The sequence below is a fragment of the Dendrobates tinctorius genome, unplaced genomic scaffold (assembly GCF_039654945.1).
Source record: "Dendrobates tinctorius isolate UK_male_01 unplaced genomic scaffold, ASM3965494v1 ptg000179l, whole genome shotgun sequence".
Classification (NCBI taxonomy): Eukaryota; Metazoa; Chordata; class Amphibia; order Anura; family Dendrobatidae; genus Dendrobates; species Dendrobates tinctorius.
Window position 1 is genome coordinate 3,152,729 of NW_027361846.1, and position 17,584 is coordinate 3,170,312.

General features: G+C 49.7%; 1 protein-coding gene across 6 annotated transcripts in view; it reads right to left on the minus strand.

Moving 5' to 3' along the window:
- LOC141054860 (uncharacterized) overlaps positions 1 to 17,584 on the minus strand; it is a 75,342-nt gene that overhangs the window by 26,017 nt on the left and 31,741 nt on the right. For all 6 annotated transcript variants that reach the window (XM_073551736.1, XM_073551741.1, XM_073551737.1 and 3 more), the window contains 5 exons: positions 16,454 to 16,531; positions 15,281 to 15,356; positions 14,709 to 14,887; positions 12,401 to 12,643; positions 11,672 to 11,770 (listed from right to left, as the gene is read on the minus strand). In XM_073551736.1, the coding sequence (XP_073407837.1) occupies positions 11,672 to 11,770; positions 12,401 to 12,643; positions 14,709 to 14,887; positions 15,281 to 15,356; positions 16,454 to 16,531 (675 nt within the window). The remainder of the gene's footprint in view (positions 1 to 11,671; positions 11,771 to 12,400; positions 12,644 to 14,708; positions 14,888 to 15,280; positions 15,357 to 16,453; positions 16,532 to 17,584) is intronic.

The window sequence follows — 17,584 nt, forward strand, 5'->3', positions numbered from 1 at the left end:
TTGCCAAAGAAGAATGGTCTAAAATTCCAGCAGAGCATTGTAAGAAACTCATTGATGGTTACCGGAAGTGGTTGGTCGCAGTTATTTTGGCTAAAGGTTGTGCAACCAAGTATTAGGCTGAGGGTGCCAATACTTTTGTCTGGCCCATTTTTGGAGTTTTGTGTGAAATGAGCAATGTTTTGCTTAATTCTCTTTTGTGTTTTTTCATTTTAGACAAATTAAATGAAGATAATAATACCAAAGAATTTGTGTTTGCTATCATTTTCAGGAAGAAACTGAATATTATCTGACAGAATTGCAGGGGTGTCAATACTTTTAGCCACAACTGTATATAAGAAATCCACTCACCTGTTGTAGGAGAGATCAGGCATATAAGATTAGTAGTCAGCTGCTGCACGTCCAAAGGTCAAACAAGTGACCGCTAATACAACAATTCTTATGTTTGTCATCCCCTGAGGAAGAAGTAGCTCTTACTTCGAAACGCGTTGGGAATAAATGATTGATCTTCTATTATAATTGGAATCCTGTATTTTGTCAAGCAGCGCATGGAAGTCCAAAAATAAGTTCCATAAGAATTGAAGACTTGTAATCCCGGTCAACTTCAACGTGTGCCCCCGAAGCATCTTGCTAAGCCCGACTATCCTTTCCAAAGGCTCCAGGTGGACCATATCACATTGCCTAAGTCTGGAAGGTACGAATACTGTTTGGTTGTTGTTGACATGTTCTCTAGTTGGCCGGAAGCATTCCCCGTAACCAAGATGACTGCAAAAACTACAGCAAAGAAACTGGTGATGGAAGTTATATGCAGATATGGGGTTCCAGAAGTTGTTGAAAGTGATCAAGGTCCGGCCTTTTCTTCTCATGTGTACCAAGAAGTTCTGACAATGCTTGGATCCACTGTAGCCCTCCATACTCCGTACCACCCACAATCCAGTGGGAAAGTTGAGAGGCTGAACGGCACACTGAGGGGACAATTGACCAAAATGATGCAGGAGACTACGGCTCCATGGCCAGAGCTCCTACCCATTGTACTATACCACATTCGTACTACCCCTATTGCAAAACATGGCCTGTCCCCATATGAGATATTGTTTGGTACTAGGCCCCCAGTTCCAAACTTCCAGCCTCAGCAGTTATCAGAAGAGACTGACCGTGCTGTTCAATGTGTTATTCAGCTTAGTAAAGATCTTGCTAACACCCATGTTCTAGTTTCTTCTTCTCTTCCAGATTCAGCAGAAACCGACACCTGTTATAACCTGAAGCCTGGTGATTTGGTAGTCGTGAAGAGGCATGTCAGGAAGCACGGACTAGAACCCTTGTTGACTGTCTCTATCAAGTTCTCCTCATCACCCAACAAGCCAATAGCAAATGAAGGGGCATAATGTTTTGTTTTTTCCCATTTTCCATTTTATTATTGGTAGAAGTTAAAAGTTAGAAGATATTCAATGACTCAGAGATCAATACGATAAACACAATGATCGTACTAAGGACAGTTGTTGGTCAGACACCTTCTCCTTTCTCAATCCAGCCAATTGGTTTAAGGGAATTGGGGGCTGGATAGCTGGGATCTTACAAAGCTTGTTACACATTGCTGCCTGTATCCTTGTAGTATATGTGATACTAAAACTTGTTCTTTGGTGTATTTCTGTATGTATTAGGAAAGTCTGCACTAAGACAGCTAATGATGATACCAAAGGTGTCGTTGCCTCTGCTCTTCTCTGCACCGATCTCAAAAGGTTACTTGATGAAGATGTTGAAGCCAAGCACATGGCTACCTACAAAAGATCGCCACCACCGTCATCAAAAATTGTTATTCGTGAATTGCAGTATACAGGGGGGACGGGTGCGCCGCGACAGCCATGACTGATAACACGGCATCAGCCATGTGAAGACCAGTACCCCACGAGCTTATGGCTTGGGATAGCACCTCTGATACTGCATATTAGTTAACAAAATGTATCTAGGGGGGATTGTGAAGTACAGTATTCAGATGTACGGGACATCTTGTTCTCCAGGATCCATTTTTTGCTTGCAGCGCCATTTTGTTGTTTATGAGTTAAATTTTGTAATTAAATGAAAGTTCGCAGCTGTTATGAAACCAGACTGTCCCAGTCCGAGCAAGATATGACATGAAACCCTGAAGAATGTGCTATTGTTCTATTCTCTACGTCACGTAGCTAGGGACATGTTCCGATTTTCTTGCAATACTATTGGTTTATAAAGCGAATGTGTCACGACGATGTTATTGGTAGCTATGTACTTTGCATAATTAAGCAAAATACTATAAAAAGGTGACAAAATAAACGGGCTTAGTGATCTGCCTTGATCCTCCCATACAGAGACCCCCGTCTCTGTCTGGTCATTCCAGTTGCTAGCAACGCCCCGTGGATTAATTTGGAAATCATTTGGTCAACCGAGAAGGGTTAATTTAGCCCTCCCTCAAAAGCTACCTCAACAGTCTGACATGACTTATTAGTTACAAACCCATGCTGATTCTGTTTAATCACTTCATTCATATCCAGGTACTGACATACATGTTGTTTAATAATTTGTTCAAAGATCTTTCCTGGTATAGAAGTCAGACTCACCGGCCTATAGTTGCCTGGGTCCACCTTCTTCCCCTTTTTGAAGATAGGAACAACATTTGCTTCTCTCCAGTCTTCTGGGACTTCTCCTGTTCTCCAAGATTATGGAGAGAGGTTCAAAAATTTATTCTGCTATCTCCTTCAGTACTCTGGGGTATAATTCATCTGGACCTGGAGACTTGAATTCATTTAGGTTAGCTAAGTGTTTCCTCACTATCTTTCTGTTTATAGATATCCTGGATTCTTCTATTCTCTTAATAGGACAGTGAAGAACAGTTGATGTTACATTTCCTTTCTGAGAGAAAACAGATGCAAAATAGGAATTTAAAAGTTCGGCCTTCTCAACATCCTGTCTTACCATTTCATCATTTTCATCCTGTAAAAATCCTATAGCATCTTTGACTTTTCTTTTACTTTTGACATATCCCCAAAATCCTTTATTATTGCTTTTGACGTCTCTTGCAAGCCTCAATTCATTTTCAGCTTTAGATAATCTGATTTGTGCACTGCAGGTTCTGCAGACAGCATTATATTCTTCTTTAGATATACCTCCCTCTTTCCATTTCATAAACATTTCTTTCTTCCTTTTTAGCATGTGCTTAAGTTCTGTGTTCATCCATCCTGGTTTCCTTAAATGCTTCCTATTCTTCCCTCTTTTCGGAATTGTTAACCATCGTGCTTAGAGAATTTCATTTTTCAAGATTTCCCATCCTTCCTGGACATTTTTGTCTTTAAGGATATCCAGCCATTGGATTCCTCCAATTCTCTTTCTGAGACCCTTAAAATCTGCCTTTCTGAAATCTAACCTTAACGTCTGAGTCTTCACAGGTCTTCCTCCTCTAGTTATCCAAAATTCTAAAATGGCATGGTCGCTACCTCCTAGGGTCCCAGCCACTTTTACCTCCTCAACCATTTCCTCCCTGTTTATAAGGATTAGATCCAAGGTAGCAGTTCCCCTTGTTTTCTCCCCTACCTTTTGGAAGATAAAGTTGTCAGCAAGAGAGGATAAGAATTTCCTTGACCTGTTAGTTTTGCCTGAGAAAGATTCCCAACAAATCTCTGGATAGTTGAAATCTCCCATGACAACTATGTCATATTTTTTGGAGAACTCGGCCATTTGATGCATAAAGAGTTCATCCATATCTTCAGCTTGCACAGGCGGCCTGTAGTAAATGCCTACAATGGTGTCCTTTCCATTGTTCTGTCCTTGTATTCTTACCCAAACAGTTTCCACAGAACTCCCAGTCTCTGAAGCTTGGATCTCTGTGCAGTGTGATAAAACACTCCGGGATCGCCTTTGCTGGGGTCAAAGGTCACGTGCATTCAGCATGAAACTCAGGCGCAGAGCTGGGATTCAGGGGTAACTGACCCTGAGTCAGGTTTATTAACGGTGAAAGCAATGCAAAAAGGAAATAAAACATAAAACAAATCCTTGCCTGTCCGGCACTAACTAAACAATGGACAACCTAACTACCAACTGGCGGCTTCTCCCGTCCAGCCAAACCACAGTTGCAGTGGGCACTGCTTCCACTCACGTGTGTCTCTCACACAGACAGGCTCTCTGTGTCCCCAGGCTGAGACACTCACACAACCACCTTGCATCCTTTTATATCCACCTCCCATTATTCATTAGCAAGCAGGTGCGATACTGACCAGACTAGGCCACATAGGAAAGGAATCTGGGCGAGATATACCTGCCCTCATCCACTATTCCCACATGATTCTCACATATCCCCCCCCTCTGCTCAGACCTCTCCGGTCGAGCAATGACACCCGCCAAACAGTGCACTCGGGACAGGGCATCTGCATTTCCCATCTGTACCCCTGGGCGGTGCTCCACCGTAAAAGTGTAGGCCTGCAGGGCAAGGAACCACCGGGTCACCCGGCTATTCCGTTCCTTGTTCAAGTGCATCCACTTGAGAGGGGCATGGTCAGTGATCAGCCTGAACTTTCGGCCCACCAGGTAATATTTGAGGGCCTCTAGAGCCCACTTAATGGCGAGGCACTCTTTTTCTATGACTGCATACCTTTGCTCGTGTTTATTCAGCTTCCTGCTGAGATAGAGGACTGGGTGTTCCACTCCGTCCCTCACTTGTGAGAGTACTGCCCCGATACCGGTATCAGAGGCATCCGTTTGTACCACAAACTCGCTGCGGAAGTCCGGAGTCACCAGTACGGGCTGAGAGCAAAGTGCCCGTTTTAGGCTATGGAAGGCTTCTTCAGCCGCTAAACTCCATTTAATCATGACGGAGTCTTTCCCTTTTGTAAGATCCGTCAGGGGGGTAGCGATGGCTGCAAAATTGGGTATGAACCGGCGATAATAGCCGGCGATCCCCAGAAAGGCTTGCACCTGCTTCTTGTTGACAGGTTGTGGCCAGTCCTGAACCGCCTGAATCTTATCAACCTGGGGTTTAACAACACCCCTCCCAATTACATACCCCAAATACCGGGCTTCTTCTAGCCCGATGTGACATTTCTTGGGGTTCGCGGTTAGACCTGCCTCCCACAGGTCGTCAATCACAGCTTGTACTTTCTGGAGATGAGTCTCCCAGTCCAAGCTGTAAATGACAATGTCATCCAAATAGGCCGAAGCGTACCGCCTATGTGGCCTCAAGACTCGATCCATCAGTCTCTGGAAGGTCGCCGGTGCCCCGTGCAGTCCAAACGGCATATACACATACTGAAATAAACCTTCCGGCGTAGCAAATGCCGTCTTTTCTCTGGCCGCCTCAGCCAGAGGGATCTGCCAATACCCCTTTGTTAGATCTAGGGTTGTAATATACCAGGCTTTTCCTAACCGATCTATTAACTCGTCGACCCGGGGCATGGGATAGGCATCAAATTTTGAGACCGCATTCAGTTTCCTGAAGTCATTGCAGAACCGGATGGTGCCGTCCGGTTTAGGAATTAGCACAATCGGGCTGGACCAAGCACTGTGCGATTCCTCAATGACACCTAACTCTAACATTGCCTTCACTTCTCGGGAAACGGCTTCGCGGCGCGCTTCCGGGATTCGGTAGGGCTTTACGTGAACTGTGACACCAGGTTCTGTTACGATGTCATGTTTCATTAGCGTAGTCTGCCCGGGTTTTTCCTGAGAAAAACTTTTGGTTGTGAAGTAGAAACTGCCTGACCTCAGTCTTTTGCCGCTCCGAGAGAGTCTCTGCAACCCGTACCTCCGGTACGGTATGCGAGCAGACAGGACGGGCCAGCTCCGCTGTCAAGGCAGACCGATCCTTCCAGGGCTTTATCAGATTTACATGATAAATCTGTTCAGGTTTCCGTTTACCTGCCTGGTATCATTTGTAGTTTACTTCACCAACTCTTTCCTTGATCTCAAAGGGGCCCTGCCACTTTGCTAGGAATTTACTGTCCACCGTGGGGACCAGGATCAACACCCTATCTCCGGGTGCAAACGTACGGATCTTGGCGCCCCTATCATAGATTCTTTTTTGGGCTCCTTGAGCCTGTATCATGTGTTCCTTGACGATAGGCATAACAGCCGCAATACGGTCCTGCATTTGTGTGACGTGATCTATCACTGTTTTAAATGGAGTGACCTGACCCTCCCAGGTTTCTTTTGCAAAGTCTAACAGTCCGCGAGGACGTCGGGCGTACAATAACTCGAAAGGCGAGAATCCCGTGGAAGACTGGGGTACTTCCCTGATGGCAAAAAGCAAATACGGAAGTAAATAGTCCCAGTTCTTCCCATCCTTGTCTATCACCTTTCTCAGCATCTGCTTCAGAGTTTTATTGAACCGTTCGACCAACCCGTCTGTTTGAGGGTGATACACGGATGTGCGTAACAGTTCGATTTGTAACAACCGGCAGAGCTCCTTCATTATCCTGGACATAAAGGGGGTCCCCTGGTCAGTGAGTATCTGTTTTGGTATACCGACCCGACTAAACACATGCACCAGCTCCTTGGCAATCGTCTTGGTGGCCGTGTTACGCAAAGGGATGGCCTCCGGGTAACGAGTGGCATAATCCAAGATGACCAGGATATGTTGGTGTCCACGTGCAGACCGTGGAAGGGGCCCAACTAAATCCATCCCAATCCTCTCAAACGGGACTTCAATAATAGGTAGGGGTACCAAAGGGCTACAGAACCGGGGCTTAGGTGCAGAGGCTTGGCAGTCAGGACAAGACTCGCAATATACACGAATATCGTGATTCATGCCTGGCCAAACAAAACAGTGTAATATCCTTTCGGTTTTCTGGACTCCCAGGTGACCTCCCATCACACACGTTACAGAAAATTTGTCTGATGGTCCAGTCGGGGCTGACACCAGACTGGCCTTCACCAGAGTCACCACACTTCCCGAGTCTAACAATGCCACCACATTTTTGCCATCAACAGTTAAATCAGACAAGTGTTTTTCCACATCCTTTTGACCGGCATTCACACTCACTACCCGTGCAACCATAGACATGTGGTTTTTAGAGTCTGTGACGTCGCACTGCATGGGTTCAGTAGTGACCGGACAGTTCGCAACAATGTGTCCCATTTCTTGGCAGCGGAAACACCTAACGGGCCCCTTGCTTAGACCATAGTTCGTTACTCTCGGCCTCGCAGTGCGGGCAGTCCCGTTTTCCTCCCCCACTGTCTTAGGGATTTTTCCATCTCCCCTGCTCCCTGGAACAGTCTTACCGGTTCCACGTGGAGACGATGAAGAACGAGGTGGAGTAGCGTCGTCTTGGAGTCCTTCCGCCACGGAGTAACGTTCAACCAGATCCACCAGTTGATCTGCCGTCGTAGGATTTCCATGGCTTACCCACTTCCTCAGGGCTGGCGGTAGAGCTCTCAGGTACTTGTCCATGACGACTCTCTGGATTATCTCTGGCGCTGTCAACACCTCGGGTTGTAGCCACTTCTTCGTCACGTGGATCAGGTCGAACATCTGTGACCGTGGTGGTTTAACCGGCTGATAAGTCCATTGATGCACTCTCTGTGCACGGACAGCGGTCGTCACTCCCAGCCGGGCCAAGATCTCGGCTTTCAATTTGTCAAAGTCCTGCGCGGCTTCAGGCTCTAAGTCATAATAAGCCTTTTGGGCCTCACCGGAAAGAAACGGGGCAATCAGGCCGGCCCATCGTGCCTTCGGCCATTTTTCTCACACCGCTGTCCGTTCAAACGTAGTCAGGTATGCCTCGACGTCATCTTCTGTCGTCATCTTCTGCCAGTACCGACTCACGTGAATCACTCTCTACTCGGCTTCCAGGTTAAGCTCAGGTAAGCTTGCCAAGCGCTGCGCCACCTGCTGGAGAAGCGAACGATCGGTAGCTGTCATGTCCACCAACTCCTTCAGCTGGGCCATCATCACCTGATTAGCTTCTTGCTGGACGGCGGTGGACTGTACCAGCGCTTTCACCACGTCCTCCATGCTCATGCTTGCAACGTGATGCCCGCATTCTCCACCACAATGTGATAAAACACTCCGGGATCGCCTTTGCTGGGGAAAAGGTCACGTGCATTGAGCATGAAACTCAGGCGCAGAGCTGGGATTCGGGGGTAACTGACCCTGAGTCAGGTTTATTAACGGTGAAAGCAATGCAAAAGGAAATAAAACAAATCCTTGCCTGTCCGGCACTAACTAAACAATGGACAACCTAACTACCAACTGGCGGGCTTCTCCCGTCCAGCCAAACCACAGTTGCAGTGGGCACTGCTTCCACTCACGTGTGTCTCTCACACAGACAGGCTCTCTGTGTCCCCAGGCTGAGACACTCACACAACCACCTGGCATCCTTTTATATCCACCTCCCATTATTCATTAGCAAGCAGGAGCGATACTGACCAGACTAGGCCACATACAGTGCCTACAAGTAGTATTCAACCCCCTGCAGATTTAGCAGGTTTGATAAGATGCAAATAAGTTAGAGCCTTCAAACTTCAAACAAGAGCAGGATTTATTAACAGATGCATAAATCTTAAAAAAACAAAAAATTATGTGGCTCAGTTAAATTTTAATACATTTTAAACATAAAAGTGTGGGTCAATTATTATTCAACCCCTAGGTTTAATATTTTGTGGAATAGCTCTTGTTTGCAATTACAGCTAATAATCGTCTTTTATAAGACCTGATTAGGCCGGCACAGGTCTCTGGAGATATCTTGGCCCACTCCTCCATGCAGATCTTCTCCAAGTTATCTAGGTTCTTTGGGTGTCTCATGTGCACTTTAATCTTGAGCTCCTTCCACAAGTTTTCAATTGGGTTAAGGTCAGGAGACTGACTAGGCCACTGCAACACCTTGATTTTTTCCCTCTCGAACCAGGCCTTGGTTTTCTTGGCTGTGTGCTTTGGGTCGTTGTCTTGTTGGAAGATGAAATGACGACCCATCTTAAGATTCTTGATGGAGGAGCGGAGGTTCTTGGTCAAAATCTCCAGGTAGGCCGTGCTATCCATCTTCCCATGGATGCGGACCAGATGGCCAGGCCCCTTGGCTGAGAAACAGCCCCACAGCATGATGCTGCCACCACCTTGCTTGACTGTAGGGATGGTATTCTTGGGGTCGTATGCAGTGCCATCCAGTCTCCAAACGTCACATGTGTGGTTGGCACCAAAGATCTCGATCTTGGTCTCATCAGACCAGAGAACCTTGAACCAGTCTGTCTCAGAGTCCTCCAAGTGATCATGAGCAAACTGTAGACGAGCCTTGACATGACGCTTTGAAAGTAAAGGTACCTTACGGGCTCGTCTGGAACGGAGACCATTGCGGTGGAGTACGTTACTTATGGTATTGACTGAAACCAATGTCCCCACTGCCATGAGATCTTCCCGGAGCTCCTTCCTTGTTGTCCTTGGGTTAGCCTTGACTCTTCGGACAAGCCTGGCCTCGGCACGGGAGGAAACTTTCAAAGGCTGTCCAGGCCGTGGAAGGCTAACAGTAGTTCCATAAGCCTTCCACTTCCGGATGATGCTCCCAACAGTGGAGACAGGTAGGCCCAACTTCTTGGAAAGGGTTTTGTACCCCTTGCCAGCCTTGTGACCCTCCACGATCTTGTCTCTGATGGCCTTGGAATGCTCCTTTGTCTTTCCCATGTTGACCATGTATGAGTGCTGTTCACAAGTTTGGGGAGGGTCTTAAATAGTCAGAAAAGGCTGGAAAAAGAGATAATTAATCCAAACATGTGAAGCTCATTGTTCTTTGTGCCTGAAATACTTCCTAATACTTTAGGGGAACCAAACAGAATTCTGGTGGTTTGAGGGGTTGAATAATAAATGACCCTCTGAATAAACTTTTCACAATTTAAAAAAAAATTAAACAAAGAAATAACATTATTTTTTGCTGCAGTGCATTTCACACTTCCAGGCTGATCTACAGTCCAAATGTCACAATGCCAAGTTAATTCCGAATGTGTAAACCTGCTAAATCTGCAGGGGGTTGAATACTACTTGTAGGCACTGTAGGAAAGGAATCTGGGCGAGATATACCTGCCCTCATCCACTATTCCCACATGATTCTCACAGCAGATATACGCGTTTCTAACATACAATGCGACACCCCCTCCTCGTTTATCAAGTCTGTTTCTTGCAAATAAGTTGTATCCTTCTAGTCTTGTATTCCAATCATGTGTATTGTCCCACCAAGTTTCAGTGATTCCAATGACATCATATTTCTGTTCCTGTGTTAGTAGTTCCAATTCTCCTTGTTTGTTGCCCATGCTTTGTGCATTAGTATAGAAACATTTTAGTTTGTGATTTGTTTCTCTTTCTCTAATATTCCTTTACACCGTTCCGCGTGCGGTAAAATTGATAAGGCAGCTTTATTCTTCGGGTCAGTACGGTTACAGCGATACCTCATTTATATAGTTTATGTTTTGGCGCTTTTATACAATAAAAAACATTTTATAGAAAAAATAATCACTCTATTCTGCGAGCTATAACTTTTTTATTTTTTCCCTAATGACGCTGTGTGGCGGCTCGTTTTTTGCAAGACAAGATGACGCTTTCAGCGGTACCATGGTTATTTATATACGTCTTTTTAATCGCGTGTTATTCTACTTATTGTTCGGCAGTATGATGGTAAAGCATTGTTTTTTCCCTTGCTTTTTATATTTTTTTATGGTGTTCACTAAAGGGGTTAGGGCGGGTCGCTGTGGACGCGGCGATACTAGATATGTGTACTTATATTGTTAAGATTTTTTTTCAATTCAAATATTTATTTAGTGATAGAACATAGATTGATTTTTTATTATTGTTCTTAATATTTTTTTTGTAATATTTTTACAATTCTTATTTTTTTTTTACTTTATTCTTAATTTTTCACTTTGTCCCACTCTGGGACAATCATTTTTTGCAGGCTGATCGCTTGTATAGTATGGGGCTGCAGCAGCATCTGTATGCCATAGAAGCTGTCAGCGCTGCACTGCGCATGATCAGCAAGTTTCCAAGCTCTGATGACCCGGATGTCGTCATGATGACACCATGGCAAAGATTGGGATAGTAATCTGCTTACCCCACAAAAAAGTCCATCTCTGCATTGCGTGGTGGGATGATACGACCGCTCAGCCATGAATCCAGGACACACTGAGCTGAGCTTAGGGCGCAGCTTCAGTGACGAGATAGAGGTTACCGCCGGTCACAGCCAGCTGATTCTACGCTTCGTTCAGTGTGAGCCGGCTGACGAACTGCGGTGACGTTCATGACGTCAAGAATTTTCTCCCAGTGCTAGCGGTTATCTCATTGAGGTCAACGGAGTTCATCTGGCTGCTCACACTGAACTGAGCGTGGGAACAGCAGCTTCTGTGACCGCCGGTAACCTCTATGCACTGTCATGAGTTCAGTGTTCCCTGCTCCCTGCCGACTCCCGATCCCTTCCCGTCTCTCACCCCCTGATGGTTCCCACTCTACCGCCAGGTGCAGTAGGTCTACAGGTTCCTCATCATTACAGGAAGCCATCAGCAATGTTTTACCCACTATGATCCCTACTGTTACTTTCCTCTGTATCCATGTGGACGGATATCCCATAATAACCTCTAACATACGGCAGCATGCGGTCTGGGATGTCACTGATGCTCAGGGTGGAGGTCCTTGTGTGTCGCCGAATGGTTGTAAAGCTGTGTGTAATGACAGTGTGGTCACCTCGTAGGTGCAGCAGACAGTTCTCCGTCAAGTTACGGCAGCTGCTAAGGTTCAGGTTCTGTATCTTCTGCAGATGCTTCAGCTCACATAGGCCGTGATCTGTGGGGAAACAAGGAGCCATCAGCATGAGCCTAGTGAGATGTGAGGGGTAGGGATCAGTGAGGAAGCAGAGGCCGTCCCCCTATGATGGGAGATGTAGGGATCAGTGTGGAAAGACCAGCAAACCCCCAATGATGGGAGGTGTAGGGATCAGAGAGGAAGCAGAGTTCATCCCCCTACGATGGGAGGTGTAGGGATCAGTGAGGAAGCAGAGGTCGTCCCCCTATGATGGGAGGTGTAGGGATCAGTGAGGAAGCAGAGGTCGTCCCCCTATGATGGGAGATGTAGGGATCAGTAAGGAAGCAGAGGCCGTCCCCCTATGATGGGAGATGTAGGGATCAGTGTGGAAAGACCAGCAAACCCCCAATGATGGGAGGTGTAGGGATCAGAGAGGAAGCAGAGTTCATCCCCCTACGATGGGAGGTGTAGGGATCAGTGAGGAAGCAGAGGTCGTCCCCCTATGATGGGAGGTGTAGGGATCAGTGAGGAAGCAGAGGTCGTCCCCCTATGATGGGAGATGTAGGGATCAGTAAGGAAGCAGAGGCCGTCCCCTATGATGGGAGATGTAGGGATCAGTGAGGAAACAGAGGCCGTCCCCCTACGATGGGAGGTGTAGGGATCAGCTGGTACCTGTGATAAGACTGGAGGAGCTGAGGCTCAGGCGGCGGAGGCCCGGGAATCCTCGCAGCTGTCGGACAAGGTCGTTGGTGCAGTACGGGTAGCAGTTCAGCACAATCCTGCGGATGGAGCAGCCAGAGAAAAGCTCCAGGGTCTTTGGACGCAGAATCCGCTCCTTAATCATGTGATCGATGATCATCTCCGCCAGATCTGGGGTGAGACCAGACAGAGAGCCGGGGTACTGCAAGCTGGGGGCTACGGAGAGAGGCGGTGTCACGGTACAGAACATGTGTGCAACACATCCCACCACACCCTGGCAAACACACCGCCATATCCCACCATACCTGGCACACCAACACACCGCCACATCCCACCACAACCCGGCACACAGCACACACACCACCACAACCCGGCACACAGCACACACACCTCCACATCTCGGCACACAGCACACACCGCCAGATCCCACCACAACCCGGCACACACCGCCAGATCCCACCACACTCTGACACACAGCACACACACCGCCACATCCCACCACACCCTGGCAAACACACCACCATATCCCACCATACCCGGCACACAGCACACACCGCCACATCCCACCACACAGCACACACACCGCCACATCCCACCACAACCCGGCACACAGCGCACACACCGCCACATCCCACCACAACCCGGCACACAGCACACACACCTCCACATCTCGGCACACAGCACACACCGCCAGATCCCACAACCCGGCACACAGCACACACCGCCACATCCCACCACACTCTGACACACAGCACACACACCGTCACATCCCACCACACTCTGACACACAGCACACACACCATCACATCCCACCACACTCTGACACACAGCACACACACCATCACATCCCACCACACTCTGACACACAGCACACACACCGCCACATCCCACCACAACCCGGCACACAGCACACACACAGCCACATCCCACCACACTCTGACACACAGCACACACACCGTCACATCCCACCACACTTTGACACACACCACCACAACCTGGCACACAGCACACACACCGTCACATCCCACCACACCCTGGCAAACACACCACCATATCCCACCATACCCGGCACACAGCACACACCGCCACATCCCACCACACAGCACACACACCGCCACATCCCACCACAACCCGGCACACAGCACACACACCTCCACATCACGGCACACAGCACACACACCGTCACATCCCACCATAACCCGGCACACAGCACACACACCGCCACATCCCACCACACTCTGACACACAGCACACACACCACCACATCCCTGCACACACACCGCCATATCCCACCACACAGCACACACACCGCCATATCCCACCACACACTGCCATATCCCACACACACCGTCACATCCCACCACACTACGACACACAGCACACACACCGCCACAACCCGGGACAGAGCACACACACCGCCACCACCCGGCACACAGCACACACACCACCACCCGGCACACAGCACACACACAGCCACGTTCCACAACACAGCACACACACCGCCATATCCCACCACACCCTGGAAAACACACTGCCATATCCGGCACACAGCACACACACCGTCACATCCCACCACACTACGACACACAGCACACACACCGCCACAACCCGGCACACAGCACACACACCACCACACCCTGGCACACAGCACACACACAGCCACGTTCCACCACACAGCCACGTTCCACCACACCTTGGCACACAGCACACACACCGCCACATCCCACCACACCCTGGAACACAGCACACACACAGCCACATCCCACCACACCTTGGCACACATCACACACACCGCCACATCCCTGCACACACACCGCCACATCCCACCACACCCTGGCACACAGCACACACACTGCCACATGCCTCATCCCACCACACAGCACACACACATCCCACCACACCCTGGCACACATCACACACACCGCCACATCCCTGCACACAGCACACACCACCACATCCCACCACACAGCACACACACCGCCACATCCCACCACACTCTGGCACACATCACACACACCACAACCCGGCACACAGCACACACACCGTCACAGCACTATGTACATCTATGCTGTGGCACACATGTTGATGTGGGGGTCTGCGTTTCCCCACCACGTTACATTGGTGGCTCTGGCGCAGGAATTGTGGGACACGGGATCCATATTGGGCAAGATGATACGTAAGAACCCCGCAATCCTCCGTGGCCCCAGACCAGTGTCAGTCTGAAGTGGTGTCACTGGTGGTGCAGACTTATGGCGCACAGTGAAGACAACATAGGACTTGCCGGTGATGATGGGCAGCACCCGCCGGAGCGTCAGGCTTCTCAGCGAGGGGGCAGCCGATGTTCTGCAGATTTTGGGCGGCTCCGGCCTCTCCACACTCTCCTGTCGCATCTCAGCGGCCGCCCGCGCCATGACACGTGGAGGATGGGGAGAAGAGTCACCGTCAGGCTGCTGTGCTGACCTAAGAACACACAAGATACTGGGTATCTGGGTCACCGTGACACACGGAAAGAGGCGCCTATGCCCCCGCCCAGAAGTCACAGTCCTCCCCAAAACAGACAAGTTTGGCTGTTTGTCCCACAATACAGCGCCCTGCTACACCATGCACCACCCCGCTATACCCTCCTGCCATACCATGCACCACCCCACTACACCGAGCACCATCCCGTCATACCACGCACCGCCACACCAAGCGATGCCCCACCATACCATGCACCGCCTCGCTATACTGCGCACCGCCCCCTACCACATACTGCCACGCCATACCGCGCACCTTCCCGCTATACTGCATATCGCCCCTCTGTACCACGCATCGCCCCGCTATACCATGGACCTCCCAGGATATCACACTTACCGGAGTCTGACGCCGTTCTCTGGCCAGTGGTGGGATCTAGCGCTCACATGATGATCGGGGGACGCATCATGGACTCCTGCAGCCGGTGAAGAGATAAAAAGTGAGGGGCTTCTGTGCACGAACCCTCCTGACAGCACGACAACCCTCATCCTCCTCCATCACTAACCACCTCTGTCCATCATCCAGACAGGCCACATCCAGCAATTTACACAACTCGCTAATCACCGAGAACTGCGCTGATAAAAGACAGCCAGACATGAACGGCCTCTACGTCTACCTGCAGTCTGCTTCTACCTGCACACAGCCCCCGCCTCTACCTGCACACAGCCCCCGCCTCTACCTGCACAGCCCCCCGCCTCTACCTGCACAGCCCCCCGCCTCTACCTGCACAGCCCCCCGCCTCTACCTGCACATAGCCCCCGCCTCTACCTGCACACAGCCCCCGCCTCTACCTGCACAGCCCCCCGCCTTTACCTGCACACAGCCCCCGCCTCTACCTGCACACAGCCCCCGCCTCTACCTGCACACAGCCCCCGCCTCTACAAGCACACAGCCCCCGCCTCTACAAGCACACAGCCCCCGCCTCTACAAGCACACAGCCCCCGCCTCTACCTGCACAAAGCCCCCACCTCTACCTGCACACAGCCCCCGCCTCTACCTGCACCTCTGCAAGCACACAGCCCCCGCCTCTACCTGCACACGGCCCCCGCCTCTACCTGCACACGGCCCCCGCCTCTACCTGCACACGGCCCCCGCCTCTACCTGCACACGGCCCCCGCCTCTACCTGCACACGGCCCCCGCCTCTACCTGCACACGGCCCCCGCCTCTACCTGCACACGGCCCCCGCCTCTACCTGCACACGGCCCCCGCCTCTACCTGCACACGGCCCCTCGCCTCTACCTGCACACGGCCCCCGCCTCTACCTGCACACAGCCCCCGCCTCTACCTGCACACAGCCCCCGCCTCTACCTGCACACGGCCCCCGCCTCTACTTGCACACAGCCCCCGCCTCTACCTGCACACGGCCCCTCGCCTCTACCTGCACACGGTCCCCGCCTCTACCTGCACACAGCCCCCGCCTTGCCCATGTGTAGACTGTAAGCTCCTGCGGCAGTCTCCTGTGTTTACAGCTGATACTTATATTAGCCCCCCACTCTGGAGATATTACGCACCGTCTGGTCCCGCATCATCTGCTGCTCCCATGTCCACGGCTTCATTTTCCTCCTGATGAGCCAAGCGGTGTCCACGCCCTGAGGATGATGAGGGTAGTAGTTACCAGAGAGAAAGACATCACCCATAACAGTGTCCACATGATACACAGCACACTTCCTACGTTATATACAGCTGTATGCCAGATATACTTCTCCCCATATGCTAGCTATATATATATATACACACACACACACACACACTCCCCCTATACATCATATATACTTCTGCATATATACAAAAAGTGAAACTCATATTGTTGTGCTCAAAAGTTTACAGAATTTTTCCTTTCTTGCCCTTTTTTCAGAGAATATGAATGATAACACCAAACCTTTTCCTCCACTCATGGTCAGTGGTTGGGTGAAGCCATTTATTGTCAGATTGCTGTGTTTTCTCTTTATAAATCATAATGACAACCCAAAACATCCAAATGACCCCGATCAAAAGTTCACATGCCCGATTTCTTAATACCATGTATTGCCCCCTCTAACATCAATGACAGCTTGAAGTCTTTTGTGGTAGTTGTGGATGAGGTTCTTTATTTTATCAGATAGTAAAGCTGCCCACTCTTCTTGGCAAAAAGCCTCCAGTTCCTGTAAATTCCTCGGCTGTCTAGCACGAACTGCGCGCTTGAGATCTCCCCAGAGAGGCTCAATGATACTGAGGTCAGGAGACTGAGATGGCCACTCCAGAACCTTCACTTTGTTCTGCTGTAGTCAATGACAGGTTGCCTTGTTTTTTGGATCATTGTCATGTTGGAATGTCCAAGCACGCCCCATGCGCAGCTTCCGCGTTGATTGCAAATTTGCCTCCAGTATTTGCCGATAACGTGCTGCACTCATCTATTTTTCAACTGGAGGAATGTGGACTCGCACTCTGGGGTCCAGACGAGATTGCGGGCATTGCCAACACTGGAGGTGGCACCCGGTAGGCCGGTTGTCTGAGTGGATTGGCTACCCCTGTGTTGACAAGATGCTGGACCAAGGGGGTTCGACCAGGCTGACTTGTGAACAGGGAGCCATATGTTCTACGTAGTTCTGTTAATTGTTGCTTCTGTGATGGACCAAGCTTCTACCCCAACGGGACATCCGCTA